This window comes from Limanda limanda, chromosome 16, assembly GCF_963576545.1.
Source record: "Limanda limanda chromosome 16, fLimLim1.1, whole genome shotgun sequence".
Classification (NCBI taxonomy): domain Eukaryota; kingdom Metazoa; phylum Chordata; class Actinopteri; order Pleuronectiformes; family Pleuronectidae; genus Limanda; species Limanda limanda.
Window position 1 is genome coordinate 23,568,326 of NC_083651.1, and position 20,205 is coordinate 23,588,530.

At 44.2% G+C, this 20,205-nt stretch overlaps 1 protein-coding gene across 1 annotated transcript in view; it reads left to right on the plus strand.

The window, feature by feature from the left end:
• The first annotated feature begins 10,648 nt into the window (after positions 1-10,648).
• LOC133021665 (neuropilin-2-like) overlaps positions 10,649-20,205 on the plus strand; it is an 86,902-nt gene continuing 77,345 nt past the window's right edge. The window contains exon 1 of the mRNA XM_061088612.1: positions 10,649-11,207. Coding sequence (XP_060944595.1) covers positions 11,135-11,207 — 73 coding nt within the window. The 5' untranslated portion in view covers positions 10,649-11,134. The remainder of the gene's footprint in view (positions 11,208-20,205) is intronic.

The following is a 20,205-nucleotide window of genomic DNA, read 5'->3' on the forward strand; positions in this document are numbered from 1 at the left end:
GTCTGCGTGTGTGTGTGTGTGTGTGTGTGTGTGTGTGTGTGTGTGTGTGTGTGTGTGTGTGTGTGTGTGTGTGTGTGTGGGGGGGGGGGAGGGGCTGGGGGTGGATGCGGTCAACCAATTCATTGAAGCGGCAGCTCCAAATCAAATTTGTGGTCCAGAGTCGGAACTCCTGGCTTCCTGTTCTCATCTTTCCTTGCTCAGCATGCACGCACGCACACACACAAAAACACACACTCACTCACACACTCACACACTCACACACTCACACACACACACAGACACACACACACACACACACACTCACACACACACATACAGACATGGACACTGACACAAAAACACAGGAATCATGCTGGATGACGACATAAGTAGACCTGTGCATACACACTTGTGCATGGCAGACTCACAAAGGTGCGCGCACACACACACACACACACACACAGTCCCCAGAATCTGGTTATTTTCCTCATGGTGGATTATTATGGTAATCTGACGACTCCAGGTGCTAAACCTACCGGCTGCAGGAAATAGGATTTTACTGGAAGCAATTCCATCCCTCATCCATCTGCTCATCCATCCATCCATCCATCCATCCATCCATCCATCCACTGAAGGTCTATCCATCCCTCCATCCACCCATCCATCCATTGAAATTTTATTCATCCACACATCCATACCCAGCATGGATGGATTCGGGATATTGTTTGACTCTTGCTACACCTTCCATTCATTCACTTTATCAACATTCATCACTTATTACTCCATCATCCATCCATCCATCCATACCCAGTCAATGTCTTTGGATATTAATTTACTTTTTCCATAACTCCTGCTTTCCATTCATTCCCTTTATCTGCATTCATCAATTATGAATCCATCCATCAATCCAACCTTTGCGCTGGACAGAAAATAGGATTTTCTCCAGAAAGCAGCTGTGTATTCCTTCCTTTCCCTGACTCCTCCTCTCTCTGCCTGACTGCCAAAGTAGGATTATTTTTTTTGTGGAAGTAACTCACTCCCTTGCCTCTGGTCCCCAATTCTTGTTTCCTATAAATAGATCTGTAACTATACATTTGTTCGTTGGTAACTTTTAATTCACATCATCTCTAATTCACAGCCATGCCATTTTTAAATTTAGCTTACTGTAGGCAGAGCTTTTTTAGTGTCTTACTCCTCTGCTTACTTCTAAATTAATTTCAGACCAAAGTCACAACTTCCTGTATATTACTTGGACGTTCTCACTTACAGCCCTTCTGAAAAAGTGCAAGTAAAGACACATCCCTGGTAAATAACTTTGTAACATACACTGCATTAGATTGTTTACCTTTCTGATTGTTGATGAACTGAGTAAAATGATTGTTGCCCAGTTTAATAAAATGCTCATAATATAGTAAAACAATGCTGCAGGAGTTCGGTGTGAATGTACCAGTTTATCATTCATCTTCTGCTTGTAGCAACGTGCCACCACCACAGCCCCTCGTGTACGGTGGACTTGACACAGCCTCATCCTGCCTGCTTCTGCCTGCTTCACCCTTCTAAAATGTCCGTGTTGAGATGCGACAGCCGAGTCTTTTCTTCATCCCTCTGTTCGGCCGCCCTTCCAACCCCTGTCTCACTCCTCCCGCCGTCAATCCGTCCCTCCAATCCCCCTCCAATCCAATAAGTATGGTTACATAAAGGTCAGAATATTTTCCATTTCAGTCCCTTATAGGAGACGGAAATGTCACCAGCGCTGTTCACGAGCTTTAGAAAAGCTTGGAAATGAGCTGGTTCGACCACAATGAGAGAGTCCTGTGTGTGTGTGTGTGTGTGTGTGTGTGTGTGTGTGTGTGTGTGTGTGTGTGTGTGTGTGTGTGTGTGTGTGTAGCTGAATATCCCCCCTCTTGCTTTCGATCACGTTGAGCTCACACATAATCTTTGCAACTAATAGACCCCAGGTAAATGAAACAGCCCCAAAAGTATTGGGATGAATTATCTTTGTCAAGTTGTGTGTGTGTCTGTGTATATGTGTGTGTGTGTTTCTAATTGAGTATTGTTTCCTTTAATTATGAGCTAAGAAACAGCGCGATCACCTCAAGATGTTTACAGTCAACATTAGCATACAGAGGGCATTGAGGAGGGGGAAGGAAGGAAGGAAGGGAGGAAGGAAGGAAGAAACAAAGGACCAGGGTCCAAGAGGTCACTTTTCCTCCTGTGAGAAGATAGGATGAGTTGGAAAGGAGGATTTCGAGGAAAAGAAAGCAAAGCGGAGATGAGTGGAGGAAGGAAGAAAAGAAGAAAGGGGAGTGAGGCCGCACATGTTTTTGTAACACGACCCACCCGCTCTGATACAATCACCACGTAATCAGCCGTTAAGGGGTTGGAGGCCACGTTATCAGTGTTGGTTTCCTGACCCACCGTCTTATCACGATCAGGGGGGGCCGCTCCGTCTCTGCATGTGTGTGAGTTGTGTGTCGGTGTCGTCTGTGTTCATGATTAAGATGTACTGATAATCCTATCAGCTTGTGTCAATCTAAGACAACAAGGGATTCTCCCCACTGCAAAGAAAACCCACTGTTACTGTGCTCTTGTGCAGCCCGGAGGGATCCACTCCTGGAAGAACACAGACTCACACTCCTCCCCCAAGGCTGTTGTTATTGATAATGTCATTAGATAGAGAAGGATGTGAAGATGCTCTGCCTCCTGTTGTTGAAATCACTAGTGCGGGGGGGGGCCATTCGAAAGCTGCCTGGGGTCCGTCAGAATGATTCCTCGTCCTTAGTGAGTCGTCATCAAACAGCTACTGTCACTTCTCATAGTTTGTGTGCTGGAAGTTTTGTTTAAAGCTTTTTTATAACTGAATTTGCTTTATTACTGGGTGTTGCGTATATATCATTTTGAATGATTCACTTAACTGGTGTTATTTTTTTTTAATACATTGAAAGGCCGGCTATTTCAGAGTTTTGTTAAGCAACCGACAATCTTCAGACCCAAGTTTCCCAAAATGTTCCAAATAAAAGCTCTTTAATTCAGCTTGATAGAAAGTATGAGAGCAACAAAAAAGAATGTTGTGCTTTTACTTTGAAGACAAATTGCATAAGAGAAAGTGATTCTGTGAATGTTGTTGCCCTGATCAGCACGAGGACGTCGAGGAAGACATGTTCAACTTGGTCTTCGACTGACTGCTACAGCCCGTTTAATCAGTTTTTATATTTCAATTAAACATATCACGTGTCCAAATTGCATCAATCTTGGAAATGCACTTCCTCTGCATTTCCAAGATTGGCGTTTAGATGAACGGACCCAGACAGACAGACAGATGTTTGTGAAAATAGTAAGTAGCTGTTTGTGTAAGTATGTGTAAGTGTGTGTGAGTGTGTGGTGACCAGTCTGTATTCATAGTGTTACAGTTGAGTAACTTGGCTATAAACGGCTCGGTCTTTGTTTTTCTTCAACAATACCACCACACATGTCTGTACTGTCTGTAATTGGAAGGTAGTGAATTGTGAAACTCTGTGTGCGTGCATGTGTGTGTGTGTGTGTGTGTGTGTGTGTGTGTGTGTGTGTGTGTGTGTGTGTGTGTGTGTTTGTGTGTATGTGTGTGTGTGTGTTTGTGTGTGTGTCTGCGTGGTTGAGTGTTTGTGTGTGCGCGTGCGCGCGCGTGTGTGTGTGTGTGTTTGTGTGTGTGTCTGCGTGTGAGAGTGTGTGTGTGTGCGCGTGTGCGGCGTGAAAGTACAGTTAGTTCCAGTTACTGATTTTCTATTGGGCGGTGCCTTAAATAGAGTAGAATGGGGCGACCGATGAACTGATGTGAAGTTAGAATAATAAAAGGGTGAAAAGAAAACAATAGGGGCAGATGAAAGGGGGAAGAGGGCTGGATGGGTGTGTGAAGGGAGGGGTGTAGAGGGGCTTTCCTGAGAGGGGGGGCACTGTCACACTGTCACACCCGAACCACGTCACTGTCACATGTCAGCTTCAGACCAACAAGGAGGAATAAATCTTAGTGATCTCACGATGCCCGGGCTGACGTGTCTTGTACTTATGTGTGTTGTATTTTTTGCTCTGCTAGGATCATAAAATACACCATAAATAATTAAAGCTGTGCCCACTTCCTGAAAGCTCTGTGTTTGTTTGCTGCTCGCCATCTTACACTAAAGCACCCTCTGTTCAGTTAAGGAGGTCACACCCCGGAAATGAACTGCATCTTCCAGCTGAATCAGTTCAGTTCAAGGAACCTGGAGTGGTGAAGTGGAGAGAATCCATCTATGGGCATTTATACGGCAGCTTTTATCCAGAACTTGAATTTGACTCCCATCTCCCCTTTGAATGCTCCACATCTCGTCTCGCCACCTACACAGAGGTGATGAGAGCGGCTCAGCAGTCGCTTCACCATCTTTTCATCGCTTTAACGCAGTCTGAAAAGATTGTGTCAATGAGGCCTGACATGGTCACAGATACTGAAAAAGATCTTTATGGAAGGGAAGTGGCAAAACAACCTTAGTGACAGCTTTGCAAGTATAATGTTCCAAAAGATAAAAACACAATCATGTTCATTTGTAGCTCAACATCTATCTTATTTTAAAGATAACTTACACTTGTAAATGATGAGACCCAAATCCTTACAGTCCATATTCTCATATGGGCTCATTGGGACATTCTCCAGAGCTTTTACAAGGGAACTGCAGGAGAAACTCTGCAGATTGTCTGGCCCAGCTGACTCAGACAGTTGCAACCGCTCCAGATGATTTCAGGAGAATAACCGGAGTTCAGTGCATGTCTGAAAGCAGTTGACGTCTCTGCAGCCATGTGTCATTTCAACACCGAGCAGCACAAAGCTATGACTGCTGCAGCTTTTCGATCATCCAGAGAGGACATTCTCATTTTCAACCGAGAACAACAGGGAAGCAACAGCGGCAGGGAAAGGGAAGAATATAGAAGAGAGAGAGCAGGAAATAACAAAGTCAGATATAAGAGAGGTATGACAATGATGAGCAGAGAGAGAGAGAGAGAGAGAGAACACACGGAGTTAAAGGTTTGGAAACGATAGCTAGAAAAGATAGTTCAAATCAATGGAGGGGAGAATAATCAAGTTATTAGAAAGCCAGCAGACATTTTCTCACTGACTCCGCTCGGCTCTGACAACCCACTGTGATCCCTGCACACTGCCCCTGTGTGTGTGTGTGTGTGTGTGTCTGTGTTGTCAGTGACCGTCTGTGCTCATGTGTGTGGGTGCAGTTGTGTATATATTTGTCTCCCTCTATCACCTCTGTGTCCTTGCTAATAGCTGAGCGGACTCCCTGCAGTCTCCACAGGCTGTCCTGTGATTATCACCACTTAGCTGTGTGCCCACACAGAGACACACACACGCACACATGGACAACGCACTACGCAGACACCAAAACATGCACACATTTCTATACATGCAACGCACACGGGTGGACACACATTTCCCCACAGAGAAGTGTAAATATGATATAGAGGACCAAATAATCTGTGAACGTGAACACGCGTGTGCACGCTCATACATTGTCAACTCCATGTGTGCATGTTCGCCTCTCTTTACACGTCCGTCTACGTGGGTGTGTGTCTGTGTAAGTGTCCATCTCTGCATGTGTGTAAATCTTCACATGTTCTCTGTCTCTATGTACCCCACAATGTGTGTGTCTGTGTGTGTGTAAGTGCTCCATGTCAGTGGAGCCTGTGTTAACTGTTGACACACTAGTTTACTGTGGCTTCCCGTAAGACCTGCCCAGTAATATGGCTTATTGACGAGGCCACGGGGAGCGTGCACGCGTACGTGCATTGTGTTGTGTGTTGTTTGTGTTTGCACCACTGAGTGTTTTCTGTGCTGGAGATTACATATCTGCTGCAATACAGATAAATATGGTCGGGCCATGGATGATGTATGCACACATAAATGTTTGCTCTCTGTGAGTGAGTGTGTGTGTGGGTGGGTGTGTGTGTTTGTGAGACACTTTGATAGTTTTATGGGTCATTTTTGTTTGTGTCGAATCTGCATTTTTCTAATGATCAAACGTTTCTGCCTCTGCATGTGCACAAGATTTATGTTTGCTGGAGAGAAGGAGAGGGGAGGAGAGGAGAGTAGGAGAGGAGAGGAGGAGAGGAGGAGAGGAGGAGAGGAGGAGAGGAGGAGAGGAAGAGAGGAGGAGAGGAGGAGAGGAGAGGAGAGGAGGAGAGGAGGAGAGTAACGTGATCCATGAACTGGGAGCCAGTGCCAACAGGAAATTTCATTTTGGTCAGTGGTGAAAAACTGGTCAAAATGCAGCCACGGCCGTGTCCCCTGAGTCCGAGAGGTGCCAACAGGTTGACACTACACACACTCACACACAGATTAAAAAAAACATGACTCATACAATGAAGAGAGTTTCCAACTATGCACTCAGAGCAACATCTTTTAACTGACACACACACACACACACACACACACACACACACACACACACACACACACACACACACACACAGCCTACACACATATGCACAGAAGTGAGGAGAGGTTGATGGACACGGAGCTACTGGTCCCTCTGAGATCACCACATTCTCCATGTGCCATTAACCTCAAAGATGGATGGGGGGAGGGAGGCGGTGGCAGAGTGGTGATCAGGAAGATCGAGAGAAATCTCAGTGGGCCGGTAACATTTTGGGTCGATTACTCTGGATGTACTGAAGTTACTGAGACTCACGACAGACTAAACCAAAGCAGTATAAATGGTAAATATGACTGTTTAGAGATAAAGCATCTTCACGTGTCAAAGCAACAAGGAAATCTGTCAATTGCTTTTAAACTCCTGGGCAACATTTGCATCCCACTTTGATTCAGAGGAGAAGAAAGGAGTCAAATAGATTGAAAAAATAGAAGGAACAGGATGAACGAAGAATACAAAGAAAGAAAGAACAATAAATCAAGTCAATAAATCAAGCTGCACCAAAGAGATATCACTTCCAATAATATGTCTTTGTGAAAATGTTGAAAACTTTACAAATGTGCAGGTATATGCAAAAACGACATATAACCAAGAAACAGCTCCAGAATCCCAAACTTAGAACGTGGTGATGTAAAATAAATACACTCATTAATATATAATCAATCAAGTCAAGCGGAGGAGAGCGAGCGGCGGTGGACGTGTCGGCGAGGTGAGGACAGGACCAGTGGAGCTTGTCGACAGACCAGCAGACAAGTTCTTCCCCTGACGCAGAGCAAGGATCAGTTTACCCTCTGCTGGTTTCACAGCTCTGTTGCAACACTCACACACACACACACACACACACACACACACACACACACACACACACACACACACACACACACACACACACACACACACACACACACACACACACAACAGAATGTGTTTTTTTTTTATAAATTGCCTTGGTGTTTTTACTTAGTCTCCATACAGTGACTGAATTCAGTAGTGTCAGGTTATTAAAATCCACTCTGGCACACACGCACACACACACACACACACACACACACACACACACACACACACACACACACACACACACACACACACACACACACACACACACACACACACACACACACACACACAGCGGCTTCATGCACTACTTAAATCTTAAATTCAGAAGATTTATATTTGGATCTGACTCACATCTCACACACAGATAAATATCAGTCCCATTTTGATCAAGATCCATCCATGAATTATTCTCTTAGAAATAAACAAAAGTGTTAAAGTACTTCCTGTCTTGCAATGCTAATGAAAGTGCAAAAAAAACCTGGATCTGGATCCACACCAAAATTGTATTTGTTCTTCCTTGTGTGATTTCCAAACCCTCCACAAAATTTCAAATTGTTTTTTTGCGTAATCTGCTAACATACAAACAAACAAGAAGAAGAACTTATGCCATATCTCGCCATGTTCAAGAAAGTTTAAAGACAATCCTGAATCTGTCCACTTCAAAATCTAATGGGCTCTTAAATGGGGTCCTGCTCCAACCCTCCACAAAATTTCCACAAAATTGGTTTGGTAGTTCTCTCAAACAAATGCCTATGAAAGTATCTCCTTCGTGGTGTAGTTATAGTTGTAACTATCGATGACATTATATCACAATGAAAGGTTTTGCTTTTTGATAAGGCTGAGAAGCCGACGGTGGCGTTGATATTAGAACTCTTCAGCGTTTTTCATCCATTGGCCTAAAATATATAGGATTCTTTTTTTGATTCACACTCAGCGAACTCTGCTGCCATGTGAAACAAGAAGTTCACACTACGTTTCAAATGAAGAAGAAGAAGAAGAATGCAGCTCCCTGCTGTGGAATGCAAAAAAAATGTTGAAATTGTCATATTTGAGCACAGCTGGAAGACACACAAGTTAGAGTTAACAAGTTTTCCATCGCCTCTAATAAAAAAAAGATCCCAAAGTGTGGCTCTGACAGCTCGGAGGGAACGTTAGAGCGATATTAGCATGTGATTGCTCGCTGCTCTCATCACCTGACAGATTCCAGTGGGTTTGGGAGGGCTTCAGTTACAGCAGAGAGACACAGGATGAGGGAGGCAGGGGGGGGGGGTGGGAGGGGAGCGAGAGGGACAGGTTACAGGGGTCGTACCACTAGAGGGACACACGGAATGAGAGGGGTGACAGTTACCTCTCTCTCTCTCTCTCTCTTTGACACAGACACACACACACACACACAAACCTGTCATGGAAAATGAACTTAATACCTTCAGACCTCCCGAGATGTGAGGAAACTGAGTGTGATGGTGTGTGTGTGCCACATGTCACCCGCCTGAACGGAGATCAGTGATTCACCTGTTTACCAGCACTTTAAATCCTGTAACCTGCCATGATTGGTGAAAATATGTAACCGAATATCGCTGTGTATGTTTGCATCTTCTAAGAAATTCTCACGTCAGAGGCTATAAATATTTGTTACATGAAAAAAAAGACATCTGCCCCTGTGTGATTTTCTTCTCAACCATGAAAGGAATGGGGGTTTAAAGGGGTTTCAGTCCCCGCAAGATAACTGAGTTGTGTCATTATGGCCGGTTTGTGTGTATCTGTGTGTCAGCGTGCTCAGGGTGTGTCCTGGGAGGACGACATGAGAGCCAACATTTGGTTCGGTTTTCCGACCACGAGCTTTGGTGTCAGTGCTGGGCCTGAAACACCCCCCCACTGCAGGGAGGGAGTGGGCGAGCAAAAGGGAAAGTGAGTGCTTGTGTGTTTGTGTGTGCGTGTGCGTGCGTTCGTGTGTGTGTGTGTGTGTGTGTGTGTGTGTGTGTGTGTGTGTGTGTTTGTGAGTGTGTGTGTATCCAGAAGCTCACTGCCTTGATGGCTGCTCTGCATCACATGTAATTTTGTTCCTTTAGCACAAAACTTCATTTTCATAGTAGGATCTATTTGGGTAGGATTATTATTTTTGTTAACTGATTCTAATTGATTATTACTTATCATCCTTTCCATTGGGATGAACACACGCACACACACTGATTCACACAAACACACACACACACACACACACACACACACACACACACACACACACACACACACATTCACATAAACACACACACACACACACACACACACATTCACATAAACACACACTCACATACAAACACACACACTCGCACAAACACACACGCAGGGTTCCAGTAGTAAATCTGCACCAGGTCCCTTTTAAATCTCCCAGCACAGCTACAGAGCTCATGGAGCTGTGCTGTGGGCTCCTCTCTCTCTCTCTCTCTCTCTCTCTCTCTCTCTCTCTCTCTCTCTCTCTCTCTCTCTCTCTCTCTCTCTCTCTCTCTCTCTCTCTCTCTCTCTCTCTCTCTCTCTCTCTCTCTCTCTCTCTCTCTCTCTCTCTCTCTCTCTCTCTCTCTCTCTCTCTCTCTCTCTCTCTCTCTCTCTCTCTCTCTCTCTCTCTCTCTCTCTCTCTCTCTCTCTCTCTCTCTCTCCTACCAGAGAGAGGACAGAATAAATGCAGGAATAGAAGGAGAGAGAGTTGAATAAATGTGGGAGGGAGAGACAGGCAGGGAGAAATTTGGTGAAAAATCAAAGAGAGGGAGTGAGTGGGGAAAGAGATGTAGATGTGGTATAGGAGAGGGTGAGGAAAAATGAAGAGAAAAAAACCGCTCTCTAATCAGTGAGGGGCTATATGGAGGCGGGCAGAGGTGCCTACTGTAATCCGATACACGTGCGCGCGCCGCGTGCATGCGCCCCGAGACAGGGGACTGAGTGAGCGGTCCTACACACTGCCACTAACCCGGCGGAGACCGGAGAGGAAGGAGCTGCTGAGAGAGAGAGAGAGAGAGGGAGAGAGACAGAGAGAGAGACATTCGTTCAGCACAGAGAGAGAGAGAGAAGAGAGAGAGAAGGAGGGGGGAGACAGATACGCGTGTTGGAGCGGAGGAGAGCTCAGTTTGGATGAGGAGCGGAGCGGAGAGGCTGCACGATCCTTTTCTCCCGAGCAGCTTTTACGCACGGACACCGGTGCTCCACCTGCCGCCTCCTCCTCCGGGACACCTCCGCCTCCTGCGTCCCCTGGAGCAAGACACGGAACCGGTCCCCATCCGGACATTATCCCCACAGAACAATCAAAGGGTCGACATTTATTTTAATCACAGGTGCTTTTACCAAGTAGACGCAGAACTTGGAGATTGAGCCACAGGAGAAGATCTGGGAATATCGAAACAAAAAAGGGAAAGACTTCTTTTACTCCTTTATTTGCCAAACTTTTTTTTTTTTCTGATGGTCCCCGGTGACTCCAACAAGTGATTTTTTTTTTTTACTTTATTTGAATTTTGTAATTTCCCTCTCAGCCGTGTCAGGTCTGTATTCTGACACGCGGACCCGGTGTTGTCGCCTGTGAGCACCGACATGGATTTCGCGACTTTAAAAACGTGTTTACCGGACGATCTGAGCTGATTTCAGGCCAGTTTCACACACTGACACATCCTAAACGAACATTACAGTTTTACCCACTTTGATATTGTTGGAGAGGAGAACACACGCATTCGTGGAGGAGTCTGGGCACCGGTCGTGTTGCGCACTAGAGAAATAGAAGAACTGTGGGAAAGGGAGACTGTTGGATCACAAACTTCTCACATATTAAATCCACAGAAGAAGATAAGAAGTGACTTTTTTATTTCCCACACATCAGAGGAGAGAAGATGGATTTACTCATATGGCTCTGTGGATGTTTACTGGCTTTTCTTTCGCTTCCAGTCAGAGCAGAAGAAGGAGGTAGGTTTTGGCACTTTCCCTTCATGCCCGCTTTAATCCGTGTGACTTGTAGGTGCTAAACGGGAGTTGAACCCGCTTCTTTTCCCAAAAGACAGACACCTCTCACACCCACAGCACAACTACCAGCATGGGAGACTCAGCAGAGACGTTTGTTTCTTAGAAGAAAATCTAGATCCCCTTCAAACCAAAATGAGCATAAATAAAACATCCTGGAGAAATAACCATTACAAATGTTCTCATTACATCAGCTACCCTAACATATATAACCCTTTTAAATCATACAATTAAAAATAAGGAGCGTAGGGACACTATTAAGCTTTAGGAGACCCCGGCTCTTAAGGGCCATTCTCAGAATTGACCCATCTCGCTCGATTGGCGTTAACACCAGAGGTGACGAAGTGAAAATAGAAAAAAGTAATAAACTTCTAATGATCGAACTTAATCCTTTAATTGTCCCATGACAGCGAGTTTTAATGTATTTGGTGCCACATGCTTCTTTACGATCAAACTTTCTAACGGTGAGATCTTTACAAATCAAGTGTCAGAATCAGTGTCCCACCCTGACGTCAGGAAACATCTCTATCATAATCTGTGGATTTTAATCTGCAGCTTGATCAACGACTCATCTCCGGAGAGCTATTCAATGATGAAAAATCACTATAATGCTCCTGTTCTATTCCTACCGAGGGACTAACTACCGCTGTCAGCTGCTGCGCAAGGTTCAGACTCGGGAGTTCGTATGTGTGACCTTATCGCGCTTGTTTAATCTCAGTATGTGTCACTTTATGATTTACTCACATCCCGGAGTTTTTATTGAAAAGCCTGGCAGCTACTTGTGTTTGATCACGCGGGGGCTTGGGGGGTCAGTGCGCGAAGCTGGTGGCGGGGAATCGGACCCAGTCCCCGGCTACAGGAGGCTGCTCCAGCCTCACGGAGGTCCGATTCCAGCGTCCGGAGCATTAACACCTATCAGCGGTCCACCTCCGCGCACATGATGTGAGAAACGATCCGCAGTTTGCACTACATTAAAAGTGGCACGACAGAAAAGCGTCTTCGTGCGTATCCAAACCATCTTTACGCACAGGGAGGTTCGGTTAAACACTCATGTCTTTGGGCATCCTTACTTAAATTCAGTGTTCTGTTACAGGTGGGTATTTATAGGGAAGTTGATCTGAGAACGGGGACTAGTTTTAACCAAATTGTTGTTAATAAAATTCAAATTATATCAAATTTTACAGTGGAAATCCCTTTTATGCATTTTCAAAGAGACTGGCTGACATCCGGGTTCATTATAAATAGTAATAATCTACTCAATCTCACTGCTGCTGTTGGTTTTATCCTCGAAAAGAGACTGAAGATTCGGCTAAACCCTTTTTTATTACTCCTCAAGGGCCACATTCTGCTATGAGATACATGTGTGTGTGTGTGTGTGTGTGTGTGTAAAGGTGCAAAAAGAGGCGACTGAAAAAGTGTTTTTTTTGTTGTATTGATTTAAGGCTTATTCTGGAGGTGAGCCGTGGGGCTTTTTGCAGATCTCATGACTTGGATTGAGAGGCCCGTCTGCCAAATGTTGTTTGCGTGCACAGAGAGAGAGAGAGAGAGAGAGAGAGAGAGAGAGAGAGAGAGAGAGAGAGAGAGAGAGAGAGAGAGAGAGAGAGAGAGAGAGAGAGAGAGAGAGAGAGAGAGAGGAGAGAGAGAGAGAGAGAGAGAGAGAGAGAGAGAGAGAGAGAGAGAGAGAGAGAGAGAGAGAGAGAGAGAGAGAGAGAGAGAGAGAGAGAGAGAGAGAGAGAGAGAGAGAGAGAGAGAGAGAGAGAGAGAGAGAGAGAGAGAGAGAGAGAGAGAGAGAGAGCACAGTGGAGGCATATACTCTCTGCATCACATTTCACCTTGAATGTGAGAAGATATGTATCATGGAGCAGATTGGTCTGTGTGGATATTTCCATGTCAACCTGAGACCTGGAAGTCAGAGCAGGCCTCGGTGAATAAAACCTGCTGGAGCCAGATACCACCTCTGAATGTGAAGCTTCTGATAGCTGCTGCCACTGTATATAAACCACTGACTGACCCTGGTATCTTATCATTTGATCAACAGTGTAAAGTGACCCATGTTTACAGCCAGTGTCAGAGCTGAGATTCTTACAATGCAGTGAAATTCACATTGGAAACTGGTTTTCGTGGTGAAATGACCAAGTGTTTAAATGTGGTTTCTGTTCCGTTTCCATTAGTCACCATTGTTTTTTGAGCACAATCTTAATTTAACCTAAACAAAGTAGTTCTTGTTTCTGATCATGACATCACCATTTCCATAAAATAATCTAGGAAAGCCATAAGTAATGTGTTCAGATATGACAACCTGTTGCAATGAGATTAACCTCGATCAAGCTCCTCCGACATCTCTCCCTGGTACACTGAGATCTACTGGAACACACACACACACACACACACACACACACACATGCAGACACACACATGCTCAGCAGCAGGCTACACACAGGATTGAAGCTTCCTCAGCAGTAAACTTTTAGCAGATGCCTCCGCTCGGCTTGTCTCCGGAGAGAAGAGCAAGGAAAGCATCGTCAGACTTAAAAAAAAAAGAGGTGTATATATAGATAGCTAGAGACAGGAGGGAGGGATGGAAGCACAGTGGGGAGGAAGTGGAGGGGACAGGCGGAGGGAGAGCTGCGATGAAGAAGAAGAAGAAGTGAAGCAAACGGAAGAGCGATTTTTTAGCCTCGCTGTTTGATCCTGTTTCTTCATTCTGTTTGATCACAGCTGTGCCTGGAAGGGAGATAAACGGACGTAATTGGCCACTCAAGACCAGCTGTCTGCCTCCATAGTGTCTCCTCTGAAATATGCAGCTTGATGAAAACAGGCTCGCTGGAGTAGGAAGCAGGCAGTAGGATAAATCGCCCCACAGGTATACACCAAGGGCTGCTTCATGAGACTGGTTCTTTATTCATGGCTCCCATCAGCCTGGTTTAGAAAGTCTGAAAGCGAAGGGAGGGAATTTCTTTCCCTGTTTTTTTGTGTTGAGAAAGTCACCAACCCCACCCCCCCACTCGTGACACAGGTTCATCGACTCTGAACGTGATTGCACTTCAGTTATTTGTGCTCCAGGCTGCAGCGTTTTTGTTTAATCGCCAGGTCATTGTCGTGCAGAATTTAAAGACTTTTTTACCAACTTACCAGTGTGAGCGTGATTGGGTTTCTAATGAATTTGTTATTTTCTAGCCTCCAGCTTTTATAGGTCCTGGGATGCCCCATGGGGGGGTCAGGGCCTTGTAATAATTAAATGTTGCATTGGACCAGGTCATGATGGCATCAATAAAGCAAACCATTAATGTCCTTTGTTCACAATAAGAAGAATATTATACACACCCAGCTTCAGCTCACTACATAATAAACCGACTCTGACACAATTGCACAACGTAATCACTTTGTGTCGGGAAAAGAAAATCAATTATGAGCGTGAAATATTACAGACATTAAATCCTATAAAACATGCATTTAGCTGTGTTTCTTTCTGTCACTGTAATTTGGTGTTTCCATGTATGGTGACTCAGTGCATATGGAGAAAGAGAGAGGGTAAAATACAGCTGTATATTATGGCAAAGTCAAATAAACTGTAAAAAAGAGTGAGTGAGTGAATGTTCAATTTTAGCAGCAGAGTATATGAGCGGCCTATAAAAAGAAAGGACAATTAGTGAGTCTGGAATCAGCTCAGTCTTGTATGTTTTTCTCCGCATTTCCCCATCATTTCATTCTAATTGTTTCAATTCCCATTTGCCCTTCTCTCATTCTTCTGCGTTCGGATAATGACGGCAGGAAATTATAATCTAAAGTCTGTTTGTGATGCTTCCACGCGACCTGTGAACTCCCGGCAGCGAGAGCACCTCGAGAAACAACAAAACAATAAACAGAGGAGAAATGGAGCAGAGGCGGAGGGCGAGAGAAGAAGAAACAATAAAAGATGGAGGGAGTAAAGAATCTTAAATGAGTTTTGGAGGCCAGAAGAAAGAAAGAAAGGAGAGAGGGCAATAGTGAAGTAAGAGGAGAGCAGGAGAGTGTGAAGCAGCTGAGTGGAGCCACCTGCAGTAAAGCAACCAGACGTATTCCTCTGCTCTATCAGGCTCTGGAGGTCTTCTGGCTCAAATGTCGTATATTATCAATACACACACACATTGGTTTTATACGTCACCATTTTGGAAACATGGATACCGTTATCCACAAAATGTCCCTTAAAAATACTCTCCATCTCAAATGAAAACAGTTTAACTGTCCTGATTAGACTGAGATCTGTGTGCATGAGACAGCCGAGCGAGTGAGAGTCTGACAGGTGACACGCTGCCGCCGCCGACTTTCTACAAAACTGATTTCTTTTTAATCATCTCGCAGGCAGCAGGTGTTTCCGGCAGGTTCTCATGATTAAGGCTCGTTCTTTATTTTCATCTCGTGATTCAATCGATGGCTGACAACTTCTTCTTTTTACCTTTTTCCTTTTTTTAAAGCACATCTGAATAGAAGGAAAATCCAGGAAAATCCTGATTTAATTAGCTATGCAAGCTAAAAAGCCAACAGAATAAATAAATAAATACATTTGTGTATCAAACGAGAGGACATTGTTTTGTTTTTTTTCAATTATAACAGTAATGGTGGCCTAACAGTTGTGCAGGTCCACTGATATCAACAACCTACAAAAGACAATTAACCCTCTGCACACTCTCTCTCTCTCTCTCTCTCTCTCCTTCCCTCTCTTTAAGTCTCGCTCTCGTCTGGTAAAAGCGAAAGGACAATTAGTGGGTCCAGCAGGATGTTCTAATTACAGTTATCATGTCATTAGTAAACTGCTAGTTTTCTAGTGTCTTCACTGGCCATTGGTAATGACTGGAGTAATTAGGGAGGATGCGGTGTGTGTGTGTGTGTGTGTGTGTGTGTGTGTGTGTGTGTGTGTGTGTGTGTGTGTGTGTGTGTGTGTGTGTGTGTGTGTGTGTGTGTGTGTGTGTGTGTGTGTGTGTGTGTGTGTGTGTGTGTGAGAGCGAGCAGAACAAACGTCCTCAGAGGAAAGGGGAGATCGTGGAAATCCTTTGAATGAGACTATTTGCCTGTCCACACTTCTCTTAAAACCTGTGTGTGTGTGTGTGTGTGTGTGTGTGTGTGTGTGTGTGTGTGTGTGTGTGTGTGTGTGTGTGTGTGTGTGTGTGTGTGTGTGTGTGTGTGTGTGTGTGTGTGTGTGTGTGGGTGGGTGTGTGTGTGTATGTGTACTTACCAGCTAAGCCTTCTGTGTCCTCTGTAGTCCCTCCAGAGCAGTGCCGTGCGAGGCCACACGTTGTTTTCCCTTTTCTCTCTCTCTCCCTTCATGCTGAATCACCCTGTTGTTCCTCTCTTTTCATGAAGCCTCACCTCTCCTTTATTGGCGCACTCTGTCTCTTTCTCCACACCTCCCCGTGTCAGTGTTTTCCCTCGCTCCGATTAAGAAACCTCGCTCACCTTCTGTTTGGTCTCACTTTCGCAGCGGTGGGAAATCTCTTTTACTGTTTCACTCCCTTGTTGTTGTTGTTTTTCCTCGCTCTGACTCTTTCAGTCTATGTTTCCCTCAATCCTGGCTTTCTCAGGCTGGAAGAGAATAAAGCTCAGTTGTGGAAGTCTAGACAAAAAGATGAATAACCTACTTTGTGTTTTTTTAACCTTTATTTCTGTAGAATTGATTGTAACAGATTTAGAAGATGTCAGGGGCGTGGCATCAGAAAACCCTTATATGTGTTGTACCAGAGAGAATGGACCCACTTGGTGTTATGATGTTTTACTTTTGAAGACTTGTTGAATATGACAGAGAAACAAACTTGACTTCAAGGCAGTTGGTTGAGAGGAAATTGTTTGAATGTACTTTTTAAGAAAGTTTTTACGGGATTGATTTTAATGAGCACGTTAATTTGGTGCAGATCCAGAATTACAATCTGGAACTAATTAATTAAAAGGTGGTTTCCTAAGGGGACCGCTGGGGGAGATTTGTAAAGTGCTATATTCTACTTTAACCTGAAACTCTCTCTCTCTAGTCATTTCCGAACATCATTTTTTACCTCCTTTCCTTTACAGTCTGTTGCTCGTCCTCTCTCTCACACACACACACACACCGTTCTGCTTCAGTTATCTTTTCAGTTTATTCGCTGCCGCTCTCTCTGTTAAAGATCTTTCCTGTCTCTCTCTACCTTCCTGTACTCCGGCCTATTATCTCTCTCTCCTTTCTAAATCTCCGTAGGTCACCTAAGGTCTCTGCTCTCGAGCGGAGCAGCTTGTTCTCTTGTCAGTTCTCTTTCTGTATCACACACTCATCCTTTATTTTTTTTGCGAGTCCTCATCTCTCCAGTTTTTCATCATTCTTTGTGTTTCTCAGAGCCTTTGTAGTCCTCCTCCACCCTCCTTTTTCTATTTTAACACACGTTCCAACAAACACACACCATTCTGTCTGTAATTTTCCACTGTGGCTTAATGCAGGTCACCTGGAGAAAAGCACAACCCCACCTGTTTGTGTGTCTGCGTGTCTCTGTGTGTGTGTGAGTTGTATTTTTTGTCCAGTGAGCTGTTCTGAGCTGCTGACTTTCTCTTTTCAGATGATGAGAGACAGATGTTCTGGCGTTGCTCTCTCCCCTTTCGCCCTGCTCTGCCTCCATCTCCCTTTCTTTCTCTCCGTCTTTCTGTCCATTCCTGAGGTTTGTCGGGTCTCGGTGACTAAAACGCTCCTTGGTTCTGATCCAAAGAAGACATCTCGGGCTGTTATTTTCAGTGTTTCTCGGAGTCATACAAAAGCTTTTTAAACTCCAAATGTGAGTGTATTTCCTCCGTTTAAGGTAACGGTGCCTGAAGCTTTTTGTGAGTGCTTCGAGATGCCGGAGCCAAAAAAACATCCTCCTGAAAACGCACCGCAAATTGTAAAAATGCCAAGAAATCAATGGTAGAATTAGCATTTATTTCCCCCTAGGGCTTTGATGCAGATGTTCAGAGTCTATTGATTGGATTGTTGGATTCGGGGACCTGTTTCCTACGAGGTCAAAATGATGTGACTCACTCTACTGTTTTGAGTATTGGGACTAGTGTTGGTGGATAATGAGCTCTCTGGTTAGCTAGTCAGCTTCCTCACTCTCATACACGAACACTAAAAACACCAATGCTTTTCTTACTGGCCCACGCCAATTGAAATGAGCAAGGGTTATGCAAAGTTCCCCCGGATGAGGAAATCGATCGGGATTTCTAGAAGTGCCTCTTAAGAGTCAAATAAGACTCGGAGGGAAAATGAATATGTAAGAGAGCTTAGAGACAAGGTCAGAGAATTTGCATCTAGGTCTAACAAACAAGGATAGTTCAATTTTGCAAAGCAGCTCCATGCGGAAGCGTGTAACGGTTGTGACGTTGTGCGATTGTGTTGTGCATGCATTTCTGTACACGTTTTGATATCCACCGTATGGGTGGATCTGTGTGTGTCTGTGTGGAGGTATGTGCATGTGGGGGGAAAAAGTTGCTGAATAGGTGTTATCAGGAGGCAACACTGAACGTGGCGGAGAGCCATAAATAATGCAACGACTCATATCCCTGCTTGACTGCTTAGCATCGTTTACTGCTGCTTATCCTGGGTGTGTGTCTCTACGTGTGCATGTATGTGTGTGTGTGTGGCCTGAACCCATTGATGCCTCAGCCAGAGGGGGATAAGCGATGTTCAGCGGTTTGTGTTTGTGCTTTTTGTTGTGAATGTGTGGTCTAAATACAACCTCTCCCTGAAGATCCCACCCGCTGATGTGGTTGAGAGAGAAGCTGCGTTGTGTGAAGTCCGGGGTCAAGAGGAGGGAAGGGTTGTCGTCACCGAGCGACACACAAACAGAGACGGAGTAAAGACAATTGTGGTGTTTTAGATGTGTTGTTTTTGTTTCATCTCGTAAAAGTACCAGCTCACTCCAGATTTAAACACAGTCTGTGGTGGAGTGAAGCAAAAACCTCAGCTGAGCTCGGGTGCAGTTTTATTTGTTCTGAACTTGAGTCATTCCATGTTATGTTGTTCGTACCTATTTGTTTATCAACAGCAAATTTCTTATGCTTTTAAGATATTTTTTGGCACTATGGCTTTTACTGATAGGACAAAATGTAGGTTTAAAAGATAGAGAGAGAGAGAGAAAGAGAGAGAAAAAGAGAGAGAGAGATGTGTATGTTTAATAACTCAAACAACTTTCCATCATATAACTTTTAAAAAAAATCAAACTACACAAAAGTAGTAGAGCTGCGACATTAAACATGAATACAAATATAATATGAGACACTTAGACTCTACTCTGTGATGTCCAGGTACATTTTGCTGATACTACTGAAGAACTTATAGTTGTAAGTGTATTTTAACAATGTAGTGCTTCTGCTTTTACTTGAGTAAATGGTCTGAATAATTTTGGTAGGCAGCCACCTACGTATGCAGCTGCTTGAAGCAGGGAATCGTACAACTTGACTAAAGTTAACTTCTCAGATCATTTTTGTATAGCTTTTGTCATAATATAAAGAAGTTGTGAGGACATTTTACTCAACAAAGATTTATTTAATGCAACATTGCTAAAAAGAATAAGATCAAATGGGGTAAATTCATCTTCTTTCAATCTCTGTCTCTCATAGATTTACCTGTTTCATGGTTGAAGATATAAAGCAGTTAGCTGTTCTACCCAAAAGAAAAACGTTTGGTTTAGGAATTTAAAATAACTAATAATCTGCACCTCAGCTCATATTATACATACATAAATGTGTATATGTGCACCAATTGAAAACAATGACAATGTCACATTCACTTAAAATTCAAAAGATGTGTGTGACACCCTTTGCCTTGTTTGGATGTGATAAATGAATTACTTTGTGTGTGTGTGTGTATGATGAGTCCAGAGATTAATGAACCCTTGAAGCGGAATAGACACAATACTTCCCACACACACACACACACACGGCATCTGCCTCTCTGTCACACCGACCATGTTCA